Source organism: Puma concolor, chromosome B4, assembly GCF_028749965.1.
Source record: "Puma concolor isolate L17-30 chromosome B4, mPumCon1.1.hap2, whole genome shotgun sequence".
NCBI classification, from domain to species: domain Eukaryota; kingdom Metazoa; phylum Chordata; class Mammalia; order Carnivora; family Felidae; genus Puma; species Puma concolor.
Genome location: NC_141673.1, coordinates 97,355,800 through 97,378,437, shown reverse-complemented (window position 1 = coordinate 97,378,437; position 22,638 = coordinate 97,355,800). Strand labels below are relative to the sequence as shown.

Below are 22,638 nucleotides of genomic sequence, written 5' to 3'. Positions count from 1 at the left end.
TGAAGAAATAGGGGTGAACGACGAAGTATATCAGAAAGGAAAAATGTCTCTAAGATGCCAAGAGAGGAAAACTGAGGAAGGAAGGGGCGCTTCCTGGATTAGGGGAAGGTTGATTCCCCTTCCCACTAGGTTGATTAGGGGTTAAAATGTGCTCTACTGGCCTCGTATTGGAACTCCAAGGACTAATTCCACTGATGAGCTAGCTCAATGCCTACTCAACCAGGAATATGCTTTCCTAGCCAGAAAGATACACTGATAGGGCATATTCAATTTTAATACACTTGATTACTTGTCAAGAAGTCTTCCTGGTCTTTCTGTGGCTGCAGACGGCACACCCAGGCCCTCCACCATGCCAGGTCAAGTGCACGAACACTTCCCTGGGGGGCACCGAGTCAAACACAAATAGGCTTGCGTTCGGAGCTTATTGCTTAGTGAGGAAGAAGACATGAGCCCGGATAAATCCAATTTAACACAGCTTCTGGAAATTGTATATACAGCCTCAGAGCGCTCTGGAAGGAAAAAGACAGGAGGGAAGACATTTTTTGGAAGAAGGCTTCATTCACGGAAAGAGTGACTTTCCTTCCAGGCATTAAAGGAGGGGGGAGTTTCAGCAGGCCCTCACGGGGGGAATGTGGACTCCGGTCAGAAGAAGCAAGCCTGTGAGCTAAGACACAGCTGGAGAGAGCCTGGACCGGGACGGGTGTAAAGGGGGTGTCAGTAAAAGGTCTTGGGAAGGGAAAAGGGTAGGTGTTGAATGTGTCTTTAAAGGGAGCGGTTTTATTCTGCATGCCTTGGTGGAGAGTCTTGAAGGTTTTTCATCAAAGGAGCAATGGGAATGGTCCTTGAGGAAGACTTCCCTGAGAACACTGTATGTCCTCTCTGAATAACTTTGTGCTTTGGGTCTTATGCCCGTTGCCATGGGGAGCTTGGCATCTCTGAGCCTCCGGTCGGCATGCCCAGAAGAGAATGGGTCGGCTTCCCTTTGTTCACTGTACGACCCTCATGTGGCCACTGCTCTTCAAGCCTTCGAGCGCCCCTCGACAGCACTCTCGTGTTCCCTGTGGCTGGCGTCACCGTCGAGAGCCGGGTTCCCTAACCTCCAGTGCCACCCTCCTCCCGACAGTCAGCCCACCTCAGCCCTCGCCTGCACCCTTCGCTTAGCTGCCTGAGGCCCTAGCTTCAGGACGCGCGGGGCCTTTCCTAATGAGATGTGTTCCTGCCCTTTCCCCTGAGCTCAGCGTCCTCTACCCCAGCCTCCCCAGTTGGTCACCCTGTCCCTTCTCCATACTCTTTCTCTGGTGCAACCAGTTCCTCCCATCTTGGAAGAAGCCTGCCTGGATTCTATATCGCTCTTCGCTACCACCCCGTGTCTTTTTTTCCTTCACAGCCAAGATTCTGAGAAGAGTGTCTCTGACACGCTGTCTCGGCTTGCGAGATGTACTCGCCCCTGGTTTGTCTCTTGCTGCCCCATCCTTCGAGGGGTGGACCTGTTTGAAATGGTTTACCGCTTCAATGGTTTCTTTCCGTCTCCTCTCCCCCAGGGGCTTCAAAAATCGCTCGTATGATAACTCCTAACTATCTTTTATATCTAGCCTAGGTCTTTCCCCTCAGTGCCAGGTGCACATACACGACTCCAGACGGGGCCGCTCCCCTAGCTGCCCCGCAGTCCTCTCCTGGTAAACAAAAGGAATATTTTTCTCTCCCCGTCAGTCCTCTGTGGGCAAGGGTGGGTGGGCACCACTCTCTCGTGGGAGGAATCAGAAGCCTGGCTTTTGTCATTGCCTGCTTCCTCCAGAGTTCATCTCCAACCTCTGTCAATTCTACCTCCGTGATATCTTGAGCCCAACCTTTCTCCCTGCCCTCTGCTTTGGCTCAGGCTAACGATATCTGTCACCCCCATTCCTACAACGGCCTCTAACTGCTCTCCTCGTACCAGCCTTGCTCCGTCCTAATTCATCTTCCACTCTGCAGCTGGAGTGACCCTTCGAAAACAATATCTGATTATGTTACTCCCTTGTTAAAGATCCTTCAATGCCTCTTAGCAGCCTTAGGAGAAAGTCTAAAGTCCTCAGTACAGCAGACAAGGGCCCTCCTCATAAAGGCTTACATTTATCAGGTGCTTCGTCTGTGCCGGGCACTATCCCGAGTGTAGGACTTGATGCTCACAGCTCTCCGACGTAGGTCCTGTTTCCATTCCACTTTTACCATTGAGGAAAAAACCAAGGTGCAGAAAGGTACGTCGCTGGCCCGAGATCACACAGCCAGTAAGTTAGGGAACCAAGATTCAAACCTGGGGAGGCGACATTCAAACCCAGGAAGCCTGGCCCTGGGGCCACACTCCTAGCCACTATGTTATACCGTCTCGTCTTCGCAGGGCGTAGCTTCTCATTCATTCAAAAATATTTACTGAACACGGTGTGCCAGAAACTGCTTGAAACGTCGAGGATAGAGCAGTAATCAAAACAGTTCCTTCACTGCTGTCATCGGTTTTTGTAACTCATTACGATAAAGATCAAAATATATTTAATCAGGAGTCTACCTGTGGAGTCATAACAAAGGCTTTTTGAAAGCATATTCAGAGACTGGATGTGAAGATAAAAGAACTTTAATGATGGTAACATTGGCTTCATTTGAATAGCTTTCCAGAGAATAAGATTGCATTTAAAACAATTTTTATAGGCATATCCTTTGATCTGGTGAACACCAAAAATAAATAAATAACAAGGCGGTGGGGGGGATGTGTTTAACGAAGAAAATGAATAATAAGATGAATAGTGAAGTATATCGATTAGTGATAAATGCTAAGGAAAAAAAATAAGGCAAGAAAGAAGATAAGCAGGAGTCTGAGAACAGAGATTTGTAGTTTTATGTGGAATATCCAGGGAAGACTTAAAGGAAGTGAGGATATCTAGGAAACCACACCAGCTAAAGAAACAGCAAGTACAAAGGCCCTGAGGTAGGAATGTGCCTGGTATGTTTGAAGAACAGCAAAGAGGTCGGTGTGGCTAGAGCAAAATGAGGGAGGGAAAGGAAGGAGGGAGATGGGTTCAGACAGAGATCATGTGGGGCCCTAAAGGTCATCTTAAGGACTTTGACCTTTACTCTGAGTGAGTCGGGAAGCCCCTGGAGGATTTTGAGACGAGGGGTGACATCATGTAAATTCAGGGCAGAGGAGGGACATGTTTTAATGGATCCCTCTGGCCTGTATGTTGAGAAGAGACTCTAGGGGAACAAAGGAGGAAGCTGGGGGACCAGTCGGGGAGCTGTGCCAGAAGTCCAGGCGGGAGATGATGGTGGCTGGGACGAAGCTAGTAGCAGCAGAGGTGGTGGCAGTCGTCAGATTCTGGATGCATTTTGAAGGCAGAGCCAACAGCATTCACCTGTGGATTGGATGGCTGCAAGGCGTTGGCGCCCTGGCATCTGGAAGGATGGATTTGGCGTTCTCTGGGACGGGAAGGGCTTCGAACAGCAGTTGGGCAGGTGACGGCAGGAGGGCCGTTTGGGGCAGATCAAGTCTCACGTGCACCTTCAGCATCACGGTGGAGCTCTTGCTTTCTTGCTCCCTCCCCTCACATAAATGCAGGTTCGCATGCATTTCCGCGTTTTGTCCTGGCGAAACTCCTCCGTTGCCCAAACTGCTTTGGCTCTCTCGTAGGTCCCGGCCTTTGTACCTGCTGTTCCCTCTGCCAGGAAAGCTTCCCTTCAGTTCCCTTCAGTTCCCTTCCCCACCCTTCAGTTCTTCCCTGACCCCGCCTGGACTTCTGGCACAGTTCTTCCCTTTCCCTGCTTCCGCCCCACCCCGAGATTTTAAAGCCTTGTGTCCCTCACCTTGATGGACCTTGCACCTTGTACAAGATGCAGTCTGTAGGGGGTGCCTAATCGGCTAGACGGACGGGTGCGTGGATGGAGAGATGGACGGATGAGCACTTAGCACAATGAGACCAAGCTGTGCTTTGGTGGTAATGATGGGAATTCCCCTGGAACACGGCCAGGTGAGATGATCACCCCAGACTGAAATGAAAGAAACGGCAGATGTCAGGAAGTTTTTGTGTTCATGCTGGCATGTGCGTTAGAGCACTCCGGCACAGGGCCCCCTTTCCCGTGCACTCTCCCCACCTTCCTACCCCAGCCCGGGCTCCCGGTCTTGCTAACCTCTGGCATCAGGGAACATATACCCTCTACCTGACACATCCAGGTCTGTAGGGGAGGTTTTGGTTATAAAACCGGAAGAGTGTTTCACCTAATGACGTGTTGCAGGCTGGCTTTCCGCGGGCCTCCGGGTCTGCCAAAGCGATCCGGCCTCATTATTTAGGAAGCTGCCTCAGCCAGGCATTACTAATTTGGGCATTGCTAATTCGGATGCCTATTCAGGCAAATGAGCAATGAATGTAAAGTGCTTTTGTCAGTGAATTGCCAGTGAAGACAGGGGGAGGGGTGAAGTAGAGGGAAGGTGATAGAATGTTTTGAGTTTTTGCTTCGATTCCAGAAAGGACAGTCATTGCTTCCTGGAAGCTGCACTTGGCAACAGGCATGGAGAGTGGGAAAGATTTATTTCCCTTCGCCAAAGCTCAATAATTCAGCTTGAGTATTTCAAATCGATACATTTCTTGCAAAGTTTCCAAAGGCTGCATTAAAAAAGCCACTTGAAAAAAATGATCATTATGTGGCCGCATCCTTTGATGAGACCGGGGCGTCAGGGACGGGTCGGGCCTTCCAAACAGACGCAACCCGACTGAGAAAGGAGGCTTTTCAAAGCAGGAAAGTCGAGTTAGAGTGGACAGCAAGCCCAGCCGCACCTGCCCAGCTGCCCGCGGCCTTGCTGTGTGGGGCTCTTTCTGGAATGAACGGCTGACTCGCTCCTCCTAGGGCTCGCGTGGGGAAATCTGTGGCTAACACGTAACTCCCTGTTTCTCTGAGCTGTGGTTGGTCGCTGAGCATGAAGGGCACTCACTGGAGGAGACCGGCCCCCTGATCTAGGAGGACTGAGGTGTCCAGCCAAAGGCTGAGTCAGTCGAATTTTCGTGAAGTCTTTAAAATTCCGACATCTGTCAGTCTTGCCTTCTTGGGATGGGAAGTGTGGAAGGACGGCAGAAGGTTGGGGGTCTTTCTGCCGCTGTCACTGCTGTCACTTTCATCTCCACCATCCATTCCTTCCGTTTGGAGGATTTTATCTTCACTAGAATAGTCCTTCAGTCCTTTCCATGAAAGAAGCCGTGTATTCCCTCCCTTGGCATCCGATGCCCATCGAGGCTATAGCCATTTGATCGTGTCTTCCCTTCCGGATGCTGGGTCTCCGCCTCCTTGTGGGCTGTGACTCCCTTCGGGTGGCCAGAGACCTCTCAGAGTAAGGACCGCACTTCTTTGACTTACTGCCACAAACCCCAGCAAGAGTTCATCCGGAGACGTAAGAACGTTGGTGCTCTCTTTTACGAGATACCAGGGGCGTGCTGCCCTTGCAAACCGGAAGTGTTCTGGGACAGAGTCTGGGACGATGGCACGCCAGCCGTGTCGGTTTCAACGTCTCTCAGAACCCACAACACGGTCGCATGGCCAGAGCCCGTGGACAAGAGCAAAACTGCTGACAAGCTAGCCCCAAGATCCAGTGGGGCTTTTGATGGAAAAGCCCAGGGCAGCCGAGAGGAGCTCACCGGCCGTTGCATAGGCTCCGTTTGAGAGAGACAGCTGAAAGTGACAATCTTCTCGTTGCTTCCAAAGGCAGCCCGTGCACACGGGGCAAGGTCTAAAGGGTCTGGAGCGCTCTAGCTGTGATCTCGGGAACTTCCCAGCCAGGTCCGTCTTCCAGGAAGACCCCACACTGAGAGGCTGCCAGAGTGAAAGCAAGTTGAATAGGAGAGGAACAACAGAGACTAAGGAAGAAAGGTCCCCAAAAGGAAACAGAAGGAGGAAATTTCAACCAGCCAGCTGCCATATATTCGAGCACTCCGTGAACACAATAGAAGAGAGAGCTTTGTAAAGTTGGAACACGCCTTGTTCTAAAAGTTCAGGAAAATCAATTTCACATGAAACCGCGCAATAGGAAAGTAGTGAGGTCAAGTCCCATACAAAGTTTTTAGAAGATAAAAGAAAGTAAGAAGCCGAATAGCACTCCTAAAGAGTGTCCTAAAGACATGGCTATGGAACCATTCAGCAACTGTAACCTGCCATCCAGATTGAGCTAAAATTCATTAAGAAAATGCTATTAAATATGGAGGGGCGGGGGTAGACAACATAAACCAGAATTAGGAAAACTTAGAACTAAGATGCCAGAACTCAGCAAACATTTAAAAATGAAAGAAAAATCATTTCAGAAATGAAGAGCAAACCAGTAGGCATTCAAGATGACTGTATCATAAACAGCAATGTGGAAGAGAAACAGAAGGTAGAAACACTGGAAATTGTTTGAAATGAAAGCGAAATGAGCGATTTTCGAAGATTCAAGAGAAAGTGACAACTATTGGAGAGAGGCAAGGGAATTTCAGTATGTGGATAATAGAAGCCTGTCAGGAAGGAAACCAGAGGTTTGCATAACTCCGCTCTCTGCCTGTCTTCACATGACCCTCTTCTGTTCTCTGTCCCTCCCCTGTGTTCCTTCATAAGGACACTTGTCATTAGATATAGGTCCCGCCTGAATAATCCAGGATGATCTCATCTCGAGATTTCGACCTCAATTACATCTGCAAAGATCTTTTTTTTAATAAATAAATAAATAAGGTCACATTGACAGGTTCCAGGGATTATGACATGGACATATCTTTTGGGGGCAGGGGCCTACCATTGAACCCCCTACAGCTGCTGTGCTAGTAGGTGACGGAAACAGGATTTGATTTTTATTTTATAATCAAGTCGCTAAAGGCAAAATTTCATGTTTCCAGCAGATTAGCAGTTCTTGCCAAGAAACCAAAGTAGACGGCATGCTTTATAAATAGCAGGACAATAGGAGGTCAGCCTGCCGACCACCTGGAGGCCTCACCTGGCTCACGCTCTGCCTCGGCTGGGAAGCGTTTGTGCACTGTGTGAACGAACTTTCCTTGGGCTGTCAGTGATGGGCAGCTGTTTTGCAGACTCTCGAGTCAAAGTTAAAAAACAGACATAGCCCTGTCTGTCTCCAGAACTCAGGACACTCAACGTCTGTATTATAAACATTCACACCGTTCCCAGTGCAAAAGCTCCTTTGAAGGAGTCATACGGGGGGGTGCCTGGGTGGCTCAGTCAGTTAAGCATCTGACTCTTGCTTTCCGCTCAGGTCATGATCTCACGGTTTGTGAGTTCAAGCCCTGCCCGGGCCTCCGCTCTGATGACACAGAGCCTGCTTGGGATTCTCTGTCTCCCTCTGTCTCTGCCCCTCCCATGCTCAGGTGCACTCTCTCTCTCTCTCTCTCTCTCTCTCAACTACATGAACATTAAAAAAAAAAAAAAAAAAGAATCATACGTCAGAAACATCTGTAGGTACAAGTGAACAAAATTTCCTTCCCTCAGGCGCCTATACCATTCTGCCTCCTGGCTGCTTCAGACCCCCACTGTCCTTCAAACTTGAGGGTCCTCTCACTCCTTCCTCTGACAAGCTCATCTGACTGCCTAGCAAAGCTAAGGTGTGAACGGATTGTATTGATTTAGTGTATTCCCTCTACCAGCCTCCCCTTCCACAGACGTCTTCGTGCCTCCATCCAAAGGAGTGAATAAAACTGCAGACAAGACAACAGAGCCAAAGAGAAGGATACTTGGCAGCAAGAGAGAGTCTCCCTTTGGCCACAGAATGTTTCTGCGGTTCTGGAAGGCGGCATGGGGTTGCTTTTGCTTTGTTTTTTTGTTGTTGTTGTTTGTTTGTTTTTGTTTTTGTTTTTTGTTTTTTTTTCATCTTCCTGAGTCCCCAGCAACCATCTTAGGCCCTGAAACCAGGGGATTAGTAACCTTCGCAACTCAGATACCAGGGAGTTTAACTGGTGAGAAAAAAAGATTACAACTTTTTTAGTGGCTAAATCTACAAAAGCCATTTGCCTGTGAATTTCCTCCACACAGAAGCAACGAGGCAGAGAAGACACACACACACACACACACACACACATACACACACACACACACACACACATACACATGCTACTTATCTTTAAGTAGAAGCTGCTTTTACAAGTCTGATTTTTTGTTTCGTTTCATGAGGTGTCCACAAATCTGTTGAAATGATTTCACCCGGCCTCTGTTGCCCCGTTTGCCCCTCCTAATGCTGATTCAGCTTCAGCTCAGGCAGCCTGGAGAAGGAGCGATGATTGGGCACCAAAAGGCAACCGATGGGGCCTTGGAAATGCTCGGAATCCCTCTCCTAAGAGTCAGGGAAGGAGGTGATGGAAGAAAGGGGGAGGGGGAGGGAGAATTCTCCTTAAAAGAAGATATTGTCCAGAAAAGCATCGTTTTATAAGGGTGGTGGGTTGCTTGAACCCTGGTCACATCTGCCTTTTGGGCCGTGGTTGTGTCTTCCAAGGCCTGCGGAGTTAACATTGTAAAAGTTAAACGCTTCTGTCAGGCTCCCTTTTGCCAGCCCCTCCCTCTCCACTCCCCCCCCCCCCCATCCCCACCCCAGCCTCCTGTTCACCCCACAGGACTCAGTGATAATAGGGACTGTCTCCATCCTGAGAAAAGGCAGCCCGCTTGTTTAAGTTTGCCTGGAATAAAGAGAACCCTGGAGGGAAGGGACCAGGCGCAGCTGAACCACACAAAGGAAAGCCTCTCCCATGCCAGTGACCGGGCAGATCAGGCCCTGTCCAGAATGAGAATGAGTTCAGCTCTTGTTATGCTTCGCAAAGGAATGTTCTGTGGACTGTGGCCCGCACAAGAGACGATCCTGTGTGGTTTAAAAGAGCCAGAGGGGGAGAAAAGGATATTCGTTCTTCTTTATTCAGACACCCGTAGTAGATCTTCTGTGTTTTGTGGATCATGCAAATCCAAAGGGATCCCTCTTTTCTCCGCACCCCTGCGTTTCCACGGACGATTAGAAAATCTTCTTGCGCCTGCTTTTCCTGGCAATTTCCCAGTCTGCCCCCTAATCTATTTAAGGAGCATTTCAACTTTTAATATCTATTTTCCGACATTTTTTTCCTCTTCCAAATGGACTTCTTTGTGTGCATAGATGTCAACAAAACTGAAAATAAAGTGTTTTCTAGGGGCACCCGAGTGGCTCAGTCAGTTAAGCGGCTGGCTCTTGACTTCAGCTCAGGTCAGGATCTCGCGGTTCGTGATTTCGAGCCCCTCACCAGGCTCTGAGCTGACAGTGCACAGCTGCTTTGGCTTACAGCTTTCTCTGTGCCCCCCCCCAAATAAATAAGCTTAAAATAATAATCATAATAATAATAAAAAGAATTTCTTTCTGCCCTGTGGTAGGAGACATGCTGCCCTTACTTGCCTCCTTCCTTTAGAAGTTCAATCACATCTCTCCTTCAGTGGTATCTCTCCTATCCCAGCTGCCTCACTGTTCATAACTTAAAATAATTTGCAGTGCTTAACCTTCACCAGTCTGAATACAAACTTGCCGTGTGTTAGCTACGATTCCTAAAATACCCGAGGAAGGGACATTCCATATTTAAGGTCAGGTGTGTGCATTTCATAGAGAAGTGACCCCCACAGTTGCCCTGCGTCATTTCATTGCTGCCCCCCTCCCACACTTCTCAGTGGGACAAGGGCACCCTTCCTGCCTCTCTTCTCTTTTCCTCCCCAAAATACCAGGACAGACGAATGTGTGTCTTCTCTTCTTGCGCCTAAATTGCTGCTTACCAAAATTGCGAGTACCTGTCGGCAGGCCCATGTGCATACGTGAGGCTCAAAATTACTAGCCTGATTCTCCAGGGGTCGCTACATAGACGTTTATAGACAAGGTCTGTAAACTTTGAAATAGCCAAATATTTGTTTGTGTGTGCGTGTGCCTGTGCATTCGGCAAGAGGGTCCGTGGGTCTCCCTGAATTCTCAGAGGGGTCCATTATCTCCGAAACTTAAGAACCCCTCTCCATTGGCACTGCTACACTCTCATCATTTCTCTTCTCAATATGGCTTCAGTAAAATGTTGCTGTTTTGTTCATCGTGAAAATGTAAACAATTTCCACCCGAAGTGAGCATTTCAGTTGCCTCACCCTACTCCAGGACCCAAATGGGCTCCAAATCTGACCTTTCTTCCTCCAGCCTCTCATCTGCTCCCGTCCTTTCTCTCCATCACCTCCTGAGCCATTTTCCCAACCTGCAAGCACACTGATGATGCCGGTCCCCTCCTCAAAGCCCCGTGCGGGCCCCAAAGCTCCTGCCAGAGCCTTCACAGCCTGCGAGAACCCCTGCTCAAGTTCCTGAGGCCCCAGGGAGCTGCAGGAAGGATTCCAGTCTCCTGGAGACATGTGGCAAAGTACGGTCAATCTGCCGTCCAGCCTCTGTCCTACCCTGTCCCCCAAAACGCACTGTGTACTTCCCGTGTACCAGACATGGTGGGAAGTCTTTATAAGCGTTACCTCATGGCATACTTAAATTTGCCCAAGGAGATAAGTGCTATTCTTGGCCTCATTTTACTGCTGGGGAAACTGAGGTTCAGAGATGTAACTTGCCCCAAAGCACTGAGCCCACTAGGCGGTAGGACCAGTATTTGAACTCAGGACTGAGTCCAAAACCCAAGTTTTTATCTAAAATATTACATGCCTCTCACCACATCGGGCTTGCTGCCCCAAAGCGGAAATGGGAAGGACTCTTATGTCATGTTTGCGAGGGTGAGTGGCAGGCGCTGGGCCAGCTTTGCTGTCAACAGGTTTGCTGCTAAAAACCCTTTTGTGGATAAAACTGAGTGAAAGCCAGAAAAATCCACAAAGTGAAGTCTATAAGAAAAAAAATTTTCTTTTAATTTTTTTTTTTAGTGTTTGTTTTTGAGAGAGAAAGACAGAGCATGAGTAGGGGAGGGGCAGCAAGAGAAGAAGGCACAGAATCCGAAGCAGACCCCAGGCTCCGAGCTGTCAGCACAGAGCCGGACGTGGGGCTTGAACTCACAAACCGCGAGATCACAAACTGAGCCGAAGTCGGACGCTTAACCAACTGAGCTACCCGGGCGCCCCTATACGAAGAAATTTTTTGAGGGAATCGAATAGGACTCTGGATCTGAACTTGAACATATAGTCTTCTTGCTTTGGGGATCTGGGCCAAAAGATGTAGGTGGACCCTTCTAACCTCTACTTGGGAGCCGAGTGCCAAGAAACAGGCTAACCTTGAGGACAAAAATAGGAAATGTTTTGGAACTTCTAATTCCCTAGTGACAGAATTTGTGTGCTGGAAGCAGTTTTGATCAAATAGCAAATCCAAGGTCAGAGGCAGACCCAGAGAAATGGGAGTACCTGGCTTGTGGGAGTTACCTCAGAGACCAGGCCCAGGGTGGAGACTGGAGGACTGGCTGTGGGGGGGACGCTCCCGGAAGGTGCGCTGAGAAGCAGCTTGGAGGTCTCCGATGATACTCGGTTTGACTTGGGAGGGTTTAGTTATCCTAAGGTAAAGCCTGCCCACCGCGACCCCCTTTGCAGAAGGCACAGGGGGTCTCTGGGGTCTGCTCAGACTTCCGGATCCACAGCTAAACCAGACCTGCCATGAGAAGTTGAGTTCATGGTTTATTACTCCTAATTCCCTTGCGTTGTTACCATGCGTTTCAGAGTACCGGGGAGACTTTTATATCCATTGCATCCTTTGACCTGGCCAAAGTTCACTAGACTGACCTGGGCCTGCGGTTCTGGTCCCAGGTGCATTGTGACCTTGGGACAGTCCCTTTACCTCTCTGAGCTTCTGTTCCTTCAGCAAGGACAGTTGCACCAGCCTTAGCTCCCTCACAGAACAGTTGTGGGGCTGATCCGGGCGCAGCGGCATGTGGTATTAGTAAAGTACCACCCAGATCTGAAGCATCCTGCCCGATGAGCATGGCATTGGCTGGGAGAGGGGTGACAGTCACAGGCTGCAGCGCTGGCCCGGCGGCAGACCGGGGATCTCGGTGCAGTCTGGCATCACGGGGGGGACCGCCGTGTGCCAGGCGTGACGGGAGAGGCGCTGAGAAACCTGTGTCAGCTCCGTGCTTGCACGTTTTGACTCTTAACAGACGCACCTCGTAGTTAGCGTTTCATCTCCCAGAAGGAACAATGAGGGGCCCTACAAATTTGGACTCGGGTCTGACAAACAAGGAAGCATCGGTGGGCAGAGTAGAAATGATACAGGGACACGCTGGTGAGAATACATCATCTTACAATTGGGAAAGAGAAATGAAAGACATGGTCAGTTGTGCTTTCAGAAGTTTAGAGGAGAAGTGCCTGTGGTCCCGCGGTCCACAGTGCTCACGCACAGGTCAGAAGAGTCAGGGCGCTTTTGAAAATGAACTTCCGGCAGATCGCGCACGCAGAGCGCTCGCTGAGACGAATGGGCAGGAGGGTAACTGAGGAAGCTGATGAGGCTGTGTTGGGGACATTCTCTGAGGAGCTCAAATTTTAAATGGGCTTTTTAAAATATAAAGGTAATGCATGCTTAATAGAGAGAAGTGGGAAATAAAAAATGGAAAGGAGAGGCACCTGGGTGGCTCGGTCGGTTAAGTGTCCAACTGTGGCTCGGGTCATGATCTCGTGGTTCCTGAGTTTGAGCCCCGCATTGAGCTCTGTGCTGACAGTTCAGAGCCCGCTTTGGATTCTCTGCCTCCCTCTCTCTCTGCCCCTTCCCCTGCTCACACTGTCTCTCAAAAATAAATTAAAATAATAAACGTTAAAAAAAAAAAGAAAAGGAGATGGTAAGCATCACCTGTAATTCTCCTGAGTGACAGTTGCCATTAATATTTTTATATTTCATGTTAATATTATTCTGTGCATTGTTTGGGATTATCATACCTATGTACATGTGTTATTTGGCATTCTTTCATACGAATAGATACTCTTAAATGCATTTTTTTTTTTTAACGTTTTATTTTTATTTTTGGGACAGAGAGAGACAGAGCATGAACGGGGGAGGGGCAGAGAGAGAGGGAGACACAGAATCGGAAACAGGCTCCAGGCTCTGAGCCATCAGCCCAGAGCCTGACGCGGGGCTCGAACTCCCGGACCGCGAGATCGTGACCTGGCTGAAGTCGGACGCTTAACCGACTGCGCCACCCAGGCGCCCCCGAATAGATACTCTTTATAAGAATTACCTGATTGTTGGGGCGCCTGGGTGGCTCAGTCGGTTGAGCGTCCGACCTCGGCTCCAGTCATGATCTCAGTGTTCGTGAGTTCGAGCCCCGCATCGGGCTCTGTGCTGGCAGCTCGGAGCCTGGAGCCTGCTTCAGATTCCGCCTCTGTCTCTGTGCCCCTCTCCTGCTCGCACTCTGTCTCTCTCTCTCTTTCTCTCTCAAATATAAAACATTAAAATATAATTTGAAAATAAATAAATAAATAAATAAATAAATAAATAAATAAATAAGAATAAGCATGGTATCAGCATGCTGATTCGGTTGGATAGAGTGACATGACCAAGTGGCAAAGAGAAAACTGTGCAACTTCTCTCTTTCTTCTCTCTCTGCCATCAGGGAGGAGGGTTGTCAGACCGAAACAGGTATTACAAACATCGGCATAAGGGAATTAAAGCCTCATGGGAGAATTGATGTAAAAACGAGTCTAAGTTGTTCTACATAAATTCACTGCTCTTGGCCCAAATGACAAATGAGAATACAGAACTTCCAAGGGTGAGAGGCCACTGACAGCGATCCCTGAGGGTTGTAGGGAATGGAAGAGGGACTGAAAGAAAGACTGTGAGCCACCGTTTACCTGATATTCACAATCGAAAAGGAGAAGAGAGTGTCCGTACAGACTAAAAACAGCTGGCGTGATCTAACCTCCAGGTGGAATTCGGGACAGGGTTTGAAACGCAGATGTTGTGAGCACATGGGAAAAAGTTGTCCCTTCAGAGCCCAGCATTTGCTCCTTCTCTGCTTCCTCTATCCTCTTCGATAAGGTCGTGGTTACTTATTCATGGACACGAAGAAAGCATTTCATTGAATTTTAGACGGTGCCGTTTCGGCTGAGCTTGAAAACTACAGTCCAGCTACCAGAGTATTTAAATGGACTGATCATTGAACGCTTGCACCCCAAAGGAGCTGATAACTTGATCAGCATCCATCTGGAAGGAGGTGACTGTTACGTCACCAGAGTGCTCCCACCTCAGCCCTCACCTAATCCGCATTTTGTCAGGAACCTGTTGCGGTGACAGATGCTTATCAAAGCCACAGAAGACATGAAGCTATAACGCGTGGTTGTTACTAGAAATAGAACCAAATCCGGAAAGACTGCAGCAGGCTGGGAATGATGGCAAAAAAAATAACAAGATGAAATCTAATATTGATTCAAGTACATTCCTCCAGTTGGGTTCCAGACACCAGCTCTGTGTGTGCAGGGTAGGGCAACTGAAAATGGTGACCGTAGTAACAGTAGCTAATACTTATTAAATGCTTGCTACGTTCCACATACTGTCCTCTGCGTGTTTTATTGTTACCACTTACATAATCTTACTGTATACTAGCTTTATGGCATCTTCACATTCGACAAGCACATCGTCTGTGATCCACTGGTACTTACTCACAGCTTGCAAACTGTCCCCTTTTTTTCGTTTGAGTCAAGTGAGACACAGAGAGGTCGAGTAACCTGCCTGAGGTCACACAGCTGGGGAATAGTTTCAGTGCTGGCGCTCGGTGCCTGCGTGCGTATCCACTGTGACGATTCATACGGCCATTGACGCTCTTCTCCTTCTCTTTTTTCGGTCATGAATTTAATTTGATGTTCTGCCAAAACACCAAATAAGCCTAGACAGAGACGTATAGGTGGTTAATAATACAGACTTTGGGCCAAGCTGGCTGGCTTGTCCATTATCTAGCTATGTGACTTTGGCCGGGTCACTTAACTTCCCTGTGCTCCAGCTTTCTTCTCTAAGGAGGGATAGTGATGGTTTCTGTCATACAGTGTTGTCGTGGGGATTATATGAGTTCTGTTCAGAGAGCCCTGGGGACAGTTCCTGGGACACAGTAAGTTCTTGTAAGTATTTGCTGTCATTATGAGGTTCTCGAGAAGCAGTATGGCAGGGTTTTAAGAGTTGGGACTGTTGGGGGCGCCCGGTGGCTCAGCCACTTGAACATCTGAGTTCGGCTCAGGTCACGATCTCATGGGTTCCTGGGTTCAAGCCTCGCATCAGGCTTTGTGCTGACAGTGCGGAGCCTGCTTGGGATTCTCTCCCTTCTCTCTGCCCCTCCTCCACTCGTGTTTTCTCTCTCCCTCAAGATAAATGAATAAAACTGAAATAAAAAAAACAGAGTTGGGAACTGTGGAACCAGACCACCTGGGTTTGGATCTAAGTGCCACCATGTCCCATTATGTGTACTACATTTTTTGCTCATCTATAAAATGAGAATAAGAATCTTTGCAGAAAATATTCAGTCTAAACGCCCAATAACTTAGCGACTATGAACAATAGAAGTCTATTGTCCAGAGGAAGAAAGTTCTGGCCCTGCTCCTGGTACGATGTTTAGGCATGGGAGCTAAATATGATCTCTAGAGGAGGCAGGTGGGTTGGGGAGGGTCTAAAAACTGCAATTGAGAAATTACGTTTGGACCAATTAAGGACGTTTAATCTGAAGTCAGGATGACTAAGCAAGGAAGTGATCATTTTCCTCATTCATGTCAAGGGTTACAGAATTGTTCTGTGTCATTGAATCGAGTTACGACACAGCCTGAGATGCTGGAAGCAGGGAACGTGGGGCGGCTTGCTCGCGGCGCAGCCTCTTAACTTTTCCCAGCTTCAGTTTCCCCCTGAGTGAGATGGGTGGGAGTTGGACTAGATCATCTCTGGGGTGTCGTCTTCTCTTTTACCAGTCTGTCCCATAAGCCACAGCGTCTGTATCAAAATCCCGTGTACACGGCAAGGTTGGGACAAAGGATGTTTTTGATGACTGTATTTTGTAGCACCAGAGCCTGAACTGAGTATTGTTCGAGCCGGTACAATCATCTCCTGACTCCGAGCCCCCTGTTCTCCTCCTCATCTGTTAAAACTGACATGGAGGGGCGCCTGGGTGGCGCAGTCGGTTAAGCGTCCGACTTCAACCAGGTCACGATCTCGTGGTCCGTGAGTTTGAGCCCCGCGTCGGGCTCTGGGCTGATGGCGCAGAGCCTGGAGCCTGGAGCCTGTTTCCGATTCTGTGTCTCCCTCTCTCTCTGCCCCTCCCCCGTTCATGCTCTGTCTCTCTCTGTCCCAAAAATAAATAGACGTTGAAAAAAAAAAAATTAAAAAAAACTGACATGGAAGCAAGACGGATTTCACAGAGCTTTTGTGAGAATTACATGAGGTCATACATGTGAAAGCCCCTTGTCAGAATGTTATGTGTATTATTGCCTCGGCCGGCTTATAGCTTTTCCAAGAATTGGAATATGATAAAACACTCTTAGGCACTGCCCTCTATTTAAAATAATGTAATCTGTTTTCCAAGACCCAGAAGGTCATTCAGGAAGTTACAAAATCTTGGGATCATCGTTGTGAGCAGGCGGTAGTTTGGTAGTAAAAAGGTCCTGGCTGTTTGTATGATTGGGTTTTTAGGATTCAGATGAAGCGGGACTATGTTCCCAGTGTGCAACCCGGAAAGGAATAGAGACCCCATCGTCTAGGCGCCTCATTTTACAGAATGAAGTTGCCGAGCCCAGGAGAAAATGCCCCAAATCACCTGTTAGCTAATGGCAGTTCTGGTGGTAAAATCCGGGCTCCTGACTCCTAGCCCACTTTTCATTGTTCATTTAAACATTAGCTGAGAGACCTTGAAATAAGGCTTAACAATGTGCTGGTGAAAGTGGCTGCGCCCTTGAACATGGACTTGAAGAAGTGAATGAACTTCACTTGACCCACTTGGGAAAAAAAACTGCAGTGGAATGCTTCGGAATTTTCTTAATAATAGCGGTTCATCTCTTCTGTATAAAATGCTTCTCAAATATACTCTGAAGTGAACTGACGTTAAAAATGGCAGGTCTTGGGGCGCCTGGGTGGCTCAGTCGGTTGAGCGTCCGACTTTGCTCAGGTCACGATCTCACGGTTTGTGAGTTCGAGCCCCGCATCAGGCTCGCTGCTGTCAGCGTAGAGCCCTCTTTGGATCCTCTGTCCCCCTCTCTCCCCGCCCCTTCCCTGCTCACACTCTCTCTCTCAAAACTAAATCCAACTTTTTTTTTTTTTAATGCAGGTCTTAGTAGGCTTATTATGTGCACGAGGAGTAGTAGAACATAGGCGCAGAAAAATGGTCTCTCTTCCTTTCACTAATCATTAACTGCTATATTATTCGATTTTGTTGAGTTAAAGTTGCAAGAGATAACTGTAAGGCCGGTTCTGTGTTATACGTTCTCCCTCATCTCGCCCATACGGCTTCTGTTACATTAGCAGCTGTGAGCCACATGACGTCTCAAGACCAGTGCCTATGAGCATTGAGTGCCCGCGGGCAAGTAGCCAGTGAGGGCGGCACTTTATTCCTGGATGTGTTCAAAGCGGAGCGCCACCTACACCTCCCTCCTCTTCCCATTTATAAATCTACTTCTCCAAGGATATACAGATTTTTTGGCTCTATCTTTAGTCTGTTGATAACTTGAGAAAGCCTCCAACGATGAAAGTCTTGGATGGGGAGGATTCAATTCACCCAGTCTTTTCTGCATCCCTAATAGACGCTGAAAATCGATCCGAATTCTGACTCTGGGTGGGAACTGCATGCGTAAGTGTAGTGTGATGGATAAGAACACACACCCTGAAGCCAGACCGCCTGGGTTCAAATCTGCCCCTCTCGGCCCCTCTTGTTTCCGTGGCCGTAGGACCTTGGGCACATCCCTTAAGTGCACTGAGCCCGAGTTCCCCGATCTGAACCCCTATGTCATGGTTTTGCTGTGAGCATGCAATTAAATGAGCTAATATTTACAAAGTGCTTACAATAGTGCGAGATGATAGACATGCCTAATAGATGACTGTTAAGTAAATTAAATGGTCCTGATTAGACAGAGTTGCCTCTGGGTCCAAGGCTCTATTCCATTTAGACACTGTAACTCCCAGGCCGTAGGGCTGTTAGGTTGGAGGAAAGGGGGCTTCTTTTTTCCCAGTTATTCTAGAGACTTAAAAAAGAAATGGCAGTAGGACTTGACTTTGAACACCGAAGTTTATCAAGCCTCTTTCCAGCCTGGTCTGTCTGTCCACGTTGTCCTTACACTCTGACCGGTTTCCTCGGGGGCCTCAAGCAGGTAGCTGGGTCTGTCAGGGTCACTTTTGTAAAACTGCTAGGATCGCCTGGTATTCCCTGGACTGACAGTGACCTGATGGGTCCCTTTTGCACACAGCCCAGGGCCTTCATGCTGGTTCCCCACGAGGGGGTTTCCGCGGTGACTGTGCCCTTCGGGGGACCGGGGCTGTGGGAGAGATTAATGGGAAGTGAAAAGAGAAACTGTCGCCTTTCACCAGCAGGGCTGGTTGGAGTGTGTGACTCCTCTTGTATTTAGGGAAAAGATTACTCATGAGTATTTTCTTCCATAGAATATAAAGAGCCTCAAATTACTACTTGTGTCCCCCCACCCCCACTCCCCCCACCTCCCTCCGGTTCAGTGACTCCTCTGCAGACACTTCAGCATTTCACTCTCATTTCCCCTCCCCAGGGGGATTCGGTTCTGTATTTGCCTTGGCGCGCGCGCTTCCAATAAGCTACCGCATCGTTTTTCCTGTTTCTGACTGAGTGTCTTCTGCTCCGTGGCCCATCTACCGCCAGGCTCTTTCCTAGGCCAAGCTTGACTGCAACCCCATATTTGCACCCCCCCCCGCCCCCCGCCGGGCCTGGCTGTGCCCGTGCTGCTCCTGTGAAAGAGAGGAAGGGGAAAAATTCCCAATAACAGATGACTGATCGCTGTGCTGTTTCTGTTCAAAGGCGACACCGCTGACGATAGGAAGTAAACATTAAGGTTTTTTTTACCGGTTCAAAAGTTGAGATTTTGCTAAGCCGTCCTCACGCCCACTGCCATTTCACTGTGATTCCAGATATGGGTTTTGTCAAGGTCGTTGGAAAGACGGGGGGGGGGGGGGGCACCTTCTGTATCCAAGGACCGTTTTTAATAGGCATTACTTCTGGGTAGAGTTAAGAGCCAAAAACAAAACCTTAACTTCTTTAGTGGCTGTGTTTTATTCTCAGGATCATAGAGCAGTAGCATACTACACATTATTTATTTATTTATTTATTTATTTATTTATTTATTTATTTATTTTATTCTTGAGAGAGAGACAGCATGAACAGGGGAGGGGCAGAGCAAGAGAGGGAGACACAGAATCGGAAGCAGGCTCCAGGCTCTGAGCTGTCAGCACAGAGCCCGACGCGGGGCTCGAACCCACCAGCCGGGAGATCATGACCTGGGCCGAAGTTGGACTCTTCACCGACTGAGCCACCCAGGCGGCCCATACTACACATTATGATTTCATGATGCCACTTTCTTTTGCCACGTAAAATTGTAAAACTTAAAACCCAAGGGAAAAAAAGCTCTTGGACGCCCATCTCTAATTCTGCCAATGCCTGTACTTCTTTCTTGGTGTCCTACACGAGAGACTGCTTGAGAAAGGACTTCCCCAGAGTTCAAGGAAGCCAGCTACCATTCTTCAGAACTAGACTTTGCAAAGGAGCCACCTGGAAGACGGAGCCAATAGTCATGCCCAGAGGCTCTGGACCTTCTCCAAGGGAACTGAGCTATTCCTTCCCTGGTCCACGAGGGAGGAGAAACAGCATACACAAGTAGACCAGACAGTTCTTTGTTATGCTTGATTGAAGGATGAAAAGGTGACTCTTTCTAGGATCAAACTGAAGGGCACTTTTAGAGCACACTCATGGAGTCTCCTTAGGAAGTTTAAGTAACTTCCTGGAGAGACTGAAGCTCTTCTTGGCAAACCCTGACTCCATTGTATTTGAACCATTAATTCACACGGTGCAGTTTTGGAGAATGAAGCTCTGTTGGGCACGTAGCTCCTTCCAACCCCTCAGTTCTCATTTTGGTCTCAGGACTGCTTTCAGTTTTTAAGAATTATTGAAGACCCCAAAGAGCTTCGCTCATGTGGATCCTGTCTATATTTACCATATTGAAAACTAAAACTGAGAATTTCAAAAACACTTACTGAAAAGTAATAAGCTAAGCTTATGTTAGCATAAATATATATTTATGAATATATCTTCCAGAAAGTAGTGAGAGAAGTGGCATTGTTTTACATTTTTGCAAGTCTCTAATGTCTGGCTTCATAGAAGATGGCTGGATTCTCACGTCTGCTGCAGTATCACACGTTGTGTAGCTTCTAGAAAATCCCGCTGTCTACTCATGAATGAATGAGGCTGAAAAAGTAGATAACCTCTTTATATTGCTATGAAAAGAGGTTTGACTTCATCGACACTCTGAAAAGTGCTTGGGAACCCTGAGGGGTCCCCAGATCACACTTGTAGAACCACTGTTCTAAACCACTTGAATGATATACCAAAGATTTCCCGCAACAGCAAAATAAAATAAAAATATAGATTCACAGTCAGACTTCCAGAAAAGCCCAGCCTGAGTTCTCCTCTCCACCTAAGCTACAGCCCTCCCTTTGGCCCACTTCTGGTCCCACTCAGAGTCCAATACCACCCCCGGCAGAAAGTTCTAACATCAAAAAGTAGAATAAAAAGGCAAAAGACCTTTTATCCTTGCTTTGCCCTCTCATTCCCAGAGGCTAGCCTGATAGTTTCCCAGAGGCTGAGTGAATTGCTCTTCCTGGAAGAAATTTCAGGGAACACTTTATTATTTGGCAGCTCTCAAAGGTCAGGCCCGACTCTGGAACGTTCTCACTTCAAAAGGACACTGAGGGGGCGCCTGGGTGGCTCAGTCGGTTAAGCATCCAACTTAGGCTCAGGTCATGATCTCGCGGTCCGTGAGTTCGAGCCCCGCGTCGGGCTCTGTGCTGACAGCTCAGAGCCTGGAGCCTGTTTCTGATTCTGTGTCTCCCTCTCTCTCTGCCCCTCCCCGGCTCACGCTCTGTCTCTCTCTGTCTCAAAAATAAATAAATGTTAAAAAAAATTTTTTTAAATAAAAAAAAACAAAAGGACACTGGGTGGCAATCAGATCAGCTCTGATTCTAAGGTCCCCTCCAAAGCACATTGACATTTGTCATGACTCTGAGTTCCTTGGGTGTTTCAGGCCACCGTGGAGCTTCAGCTTTGGGGCATACCTGAATCAAGGCAGCCCCTGGAGCTGGGCAGGGAAGGGCAGGCCAGCAAGGCCTAGGGTCCATCAAAGACTAAAAAAGGATCGTTCTTCTCATGTTGCCTCTGAATAAATAGTTCATCCGATACCACACTTGGGCACTTACAAACTTGAGCTTTGCCTTGGGATTCAGAGTTGAACATAAGAGCTCTTCAGACCTGGAGACTCCATTTTATTAACCATTCAGAAAGCTTTTTCCTTTATTCCAACTGTCTAACTGACAAGACCTTTTTTTTTTTTCCTCCCTCTCTCTCTCTCTCTCTCTCTCTCTCTCTGCCTTGCTCTCTCTCCAACAGGCTTGCAGCCAATTTACTGGAGCAGGGATGACGTAGCCCAGTGGCTCAAGTGGGCTGAAAACGAATTTTCTTTAAGGCCAATTGACAGCAACACGTTTGAAATGAACGGCAAAGCGCTCCTGCTGCTGACCAAAGAGGACTTTCGCTATCGATCTCCTCATTCAGGTGAGAGTCTGGACTCCTGACACGTGTTCGGCTTGGAAAATCTGTTAGTCATTGCTTGGTCTTTGCCACCACCCATGACGCCCAAGAAATCCCCACGGTAGGTCACCGTGAGCACAAAGACCGTGACCTAGCTTCATAGAGGAAAGATTTTGCTGACTAAGTCCATTGGACGGGAAAAGAGGAAGAATTTCCAGATCGAGGGGAAACTTTGAAGGTCGGGAGAAGGACCCACAGGGTCCTTGAGGAGCTTAAGGGGTCTAGTTGTGCCACCAAATCAAGGAGAAAATGCATTCCGGCCCTTTGACTCTGCCTTGCTCCTGATTCTGGAAACTTTTGAAAGTGGTGCTTGAGAGTGAGTGTAGGTGGTGAACTGCTCAGTTAAAACCAAAGACACAGGAAGAAGGGGCGTGAGCCCTTGCCCAGGTAGATGGAGTAGAAAGGGAAGAAGACGTGAGGGAAACAGAAGATAAGGATGGGAAGAGGTGGAGGTCCTAGGAGCCACAGCAAGTGTAGAAATAAAGGGCTTTGGGTGATTTCCTTTGGAAGTACTGATTTTTTTTTTTTTAAGCTTATTTCTTTATCTTGAGAGAGGGACAGAGAGTGCACGCGAGCGCGAGCAAGGGAGGGGCAGAGAGAGAATCTCAAGCGGGCTCTGCACTGTCAGCTCAGAGCCCGATGCGGGGCTCGAACCCACAAACCGTGAGATCGTGACCTGAGCTTGAAATCGAGAGTCGGACGCTTAACCGACTGAGCCACCCTGGTGCCCCAGGAGTACTGAATTTTTTGAAGTATGGCATCCTGTAGCTTATAGAAATCCTGAAAAAGGCAAGTGGAAGATTTCCCAGGCTCCTCTAACTGGGCAGTTTTGTCAACATAAGGGCTCCGAAGACCGCATGGGAAGATTTGA

At 48.3% G+C, this 22,638-nt stretch overlaps 1 protein-coding gene across 3 annotated transcripts in view; it reads left to right on the top strand.

The window, feature by feature from the left end:
- ETV6 (ETS variant transcription factor 6) overlaps positions 1-22,638 on the top strand; it is a 253,331-nt gene that overhangs the window by 181,142 nt on the left and 49,551 nt on the right. For all 3 annotated transcript variants that reach the window (XM_086714074.1, XM_086714073.1, XM_086714072.1), the window contains one exon: positions 21,567-21,731. In XM_086714074.1, coding sequence (XP_086570200.1) covers positions 21,668-21,731 — 64 coding nt within the window. In that variant the 5' untranslated portion in view covers positions 21,567-21,667. The remainder of the gene's footprint in view (positions 1-21,566; positions 21,732-22,638) is intronic.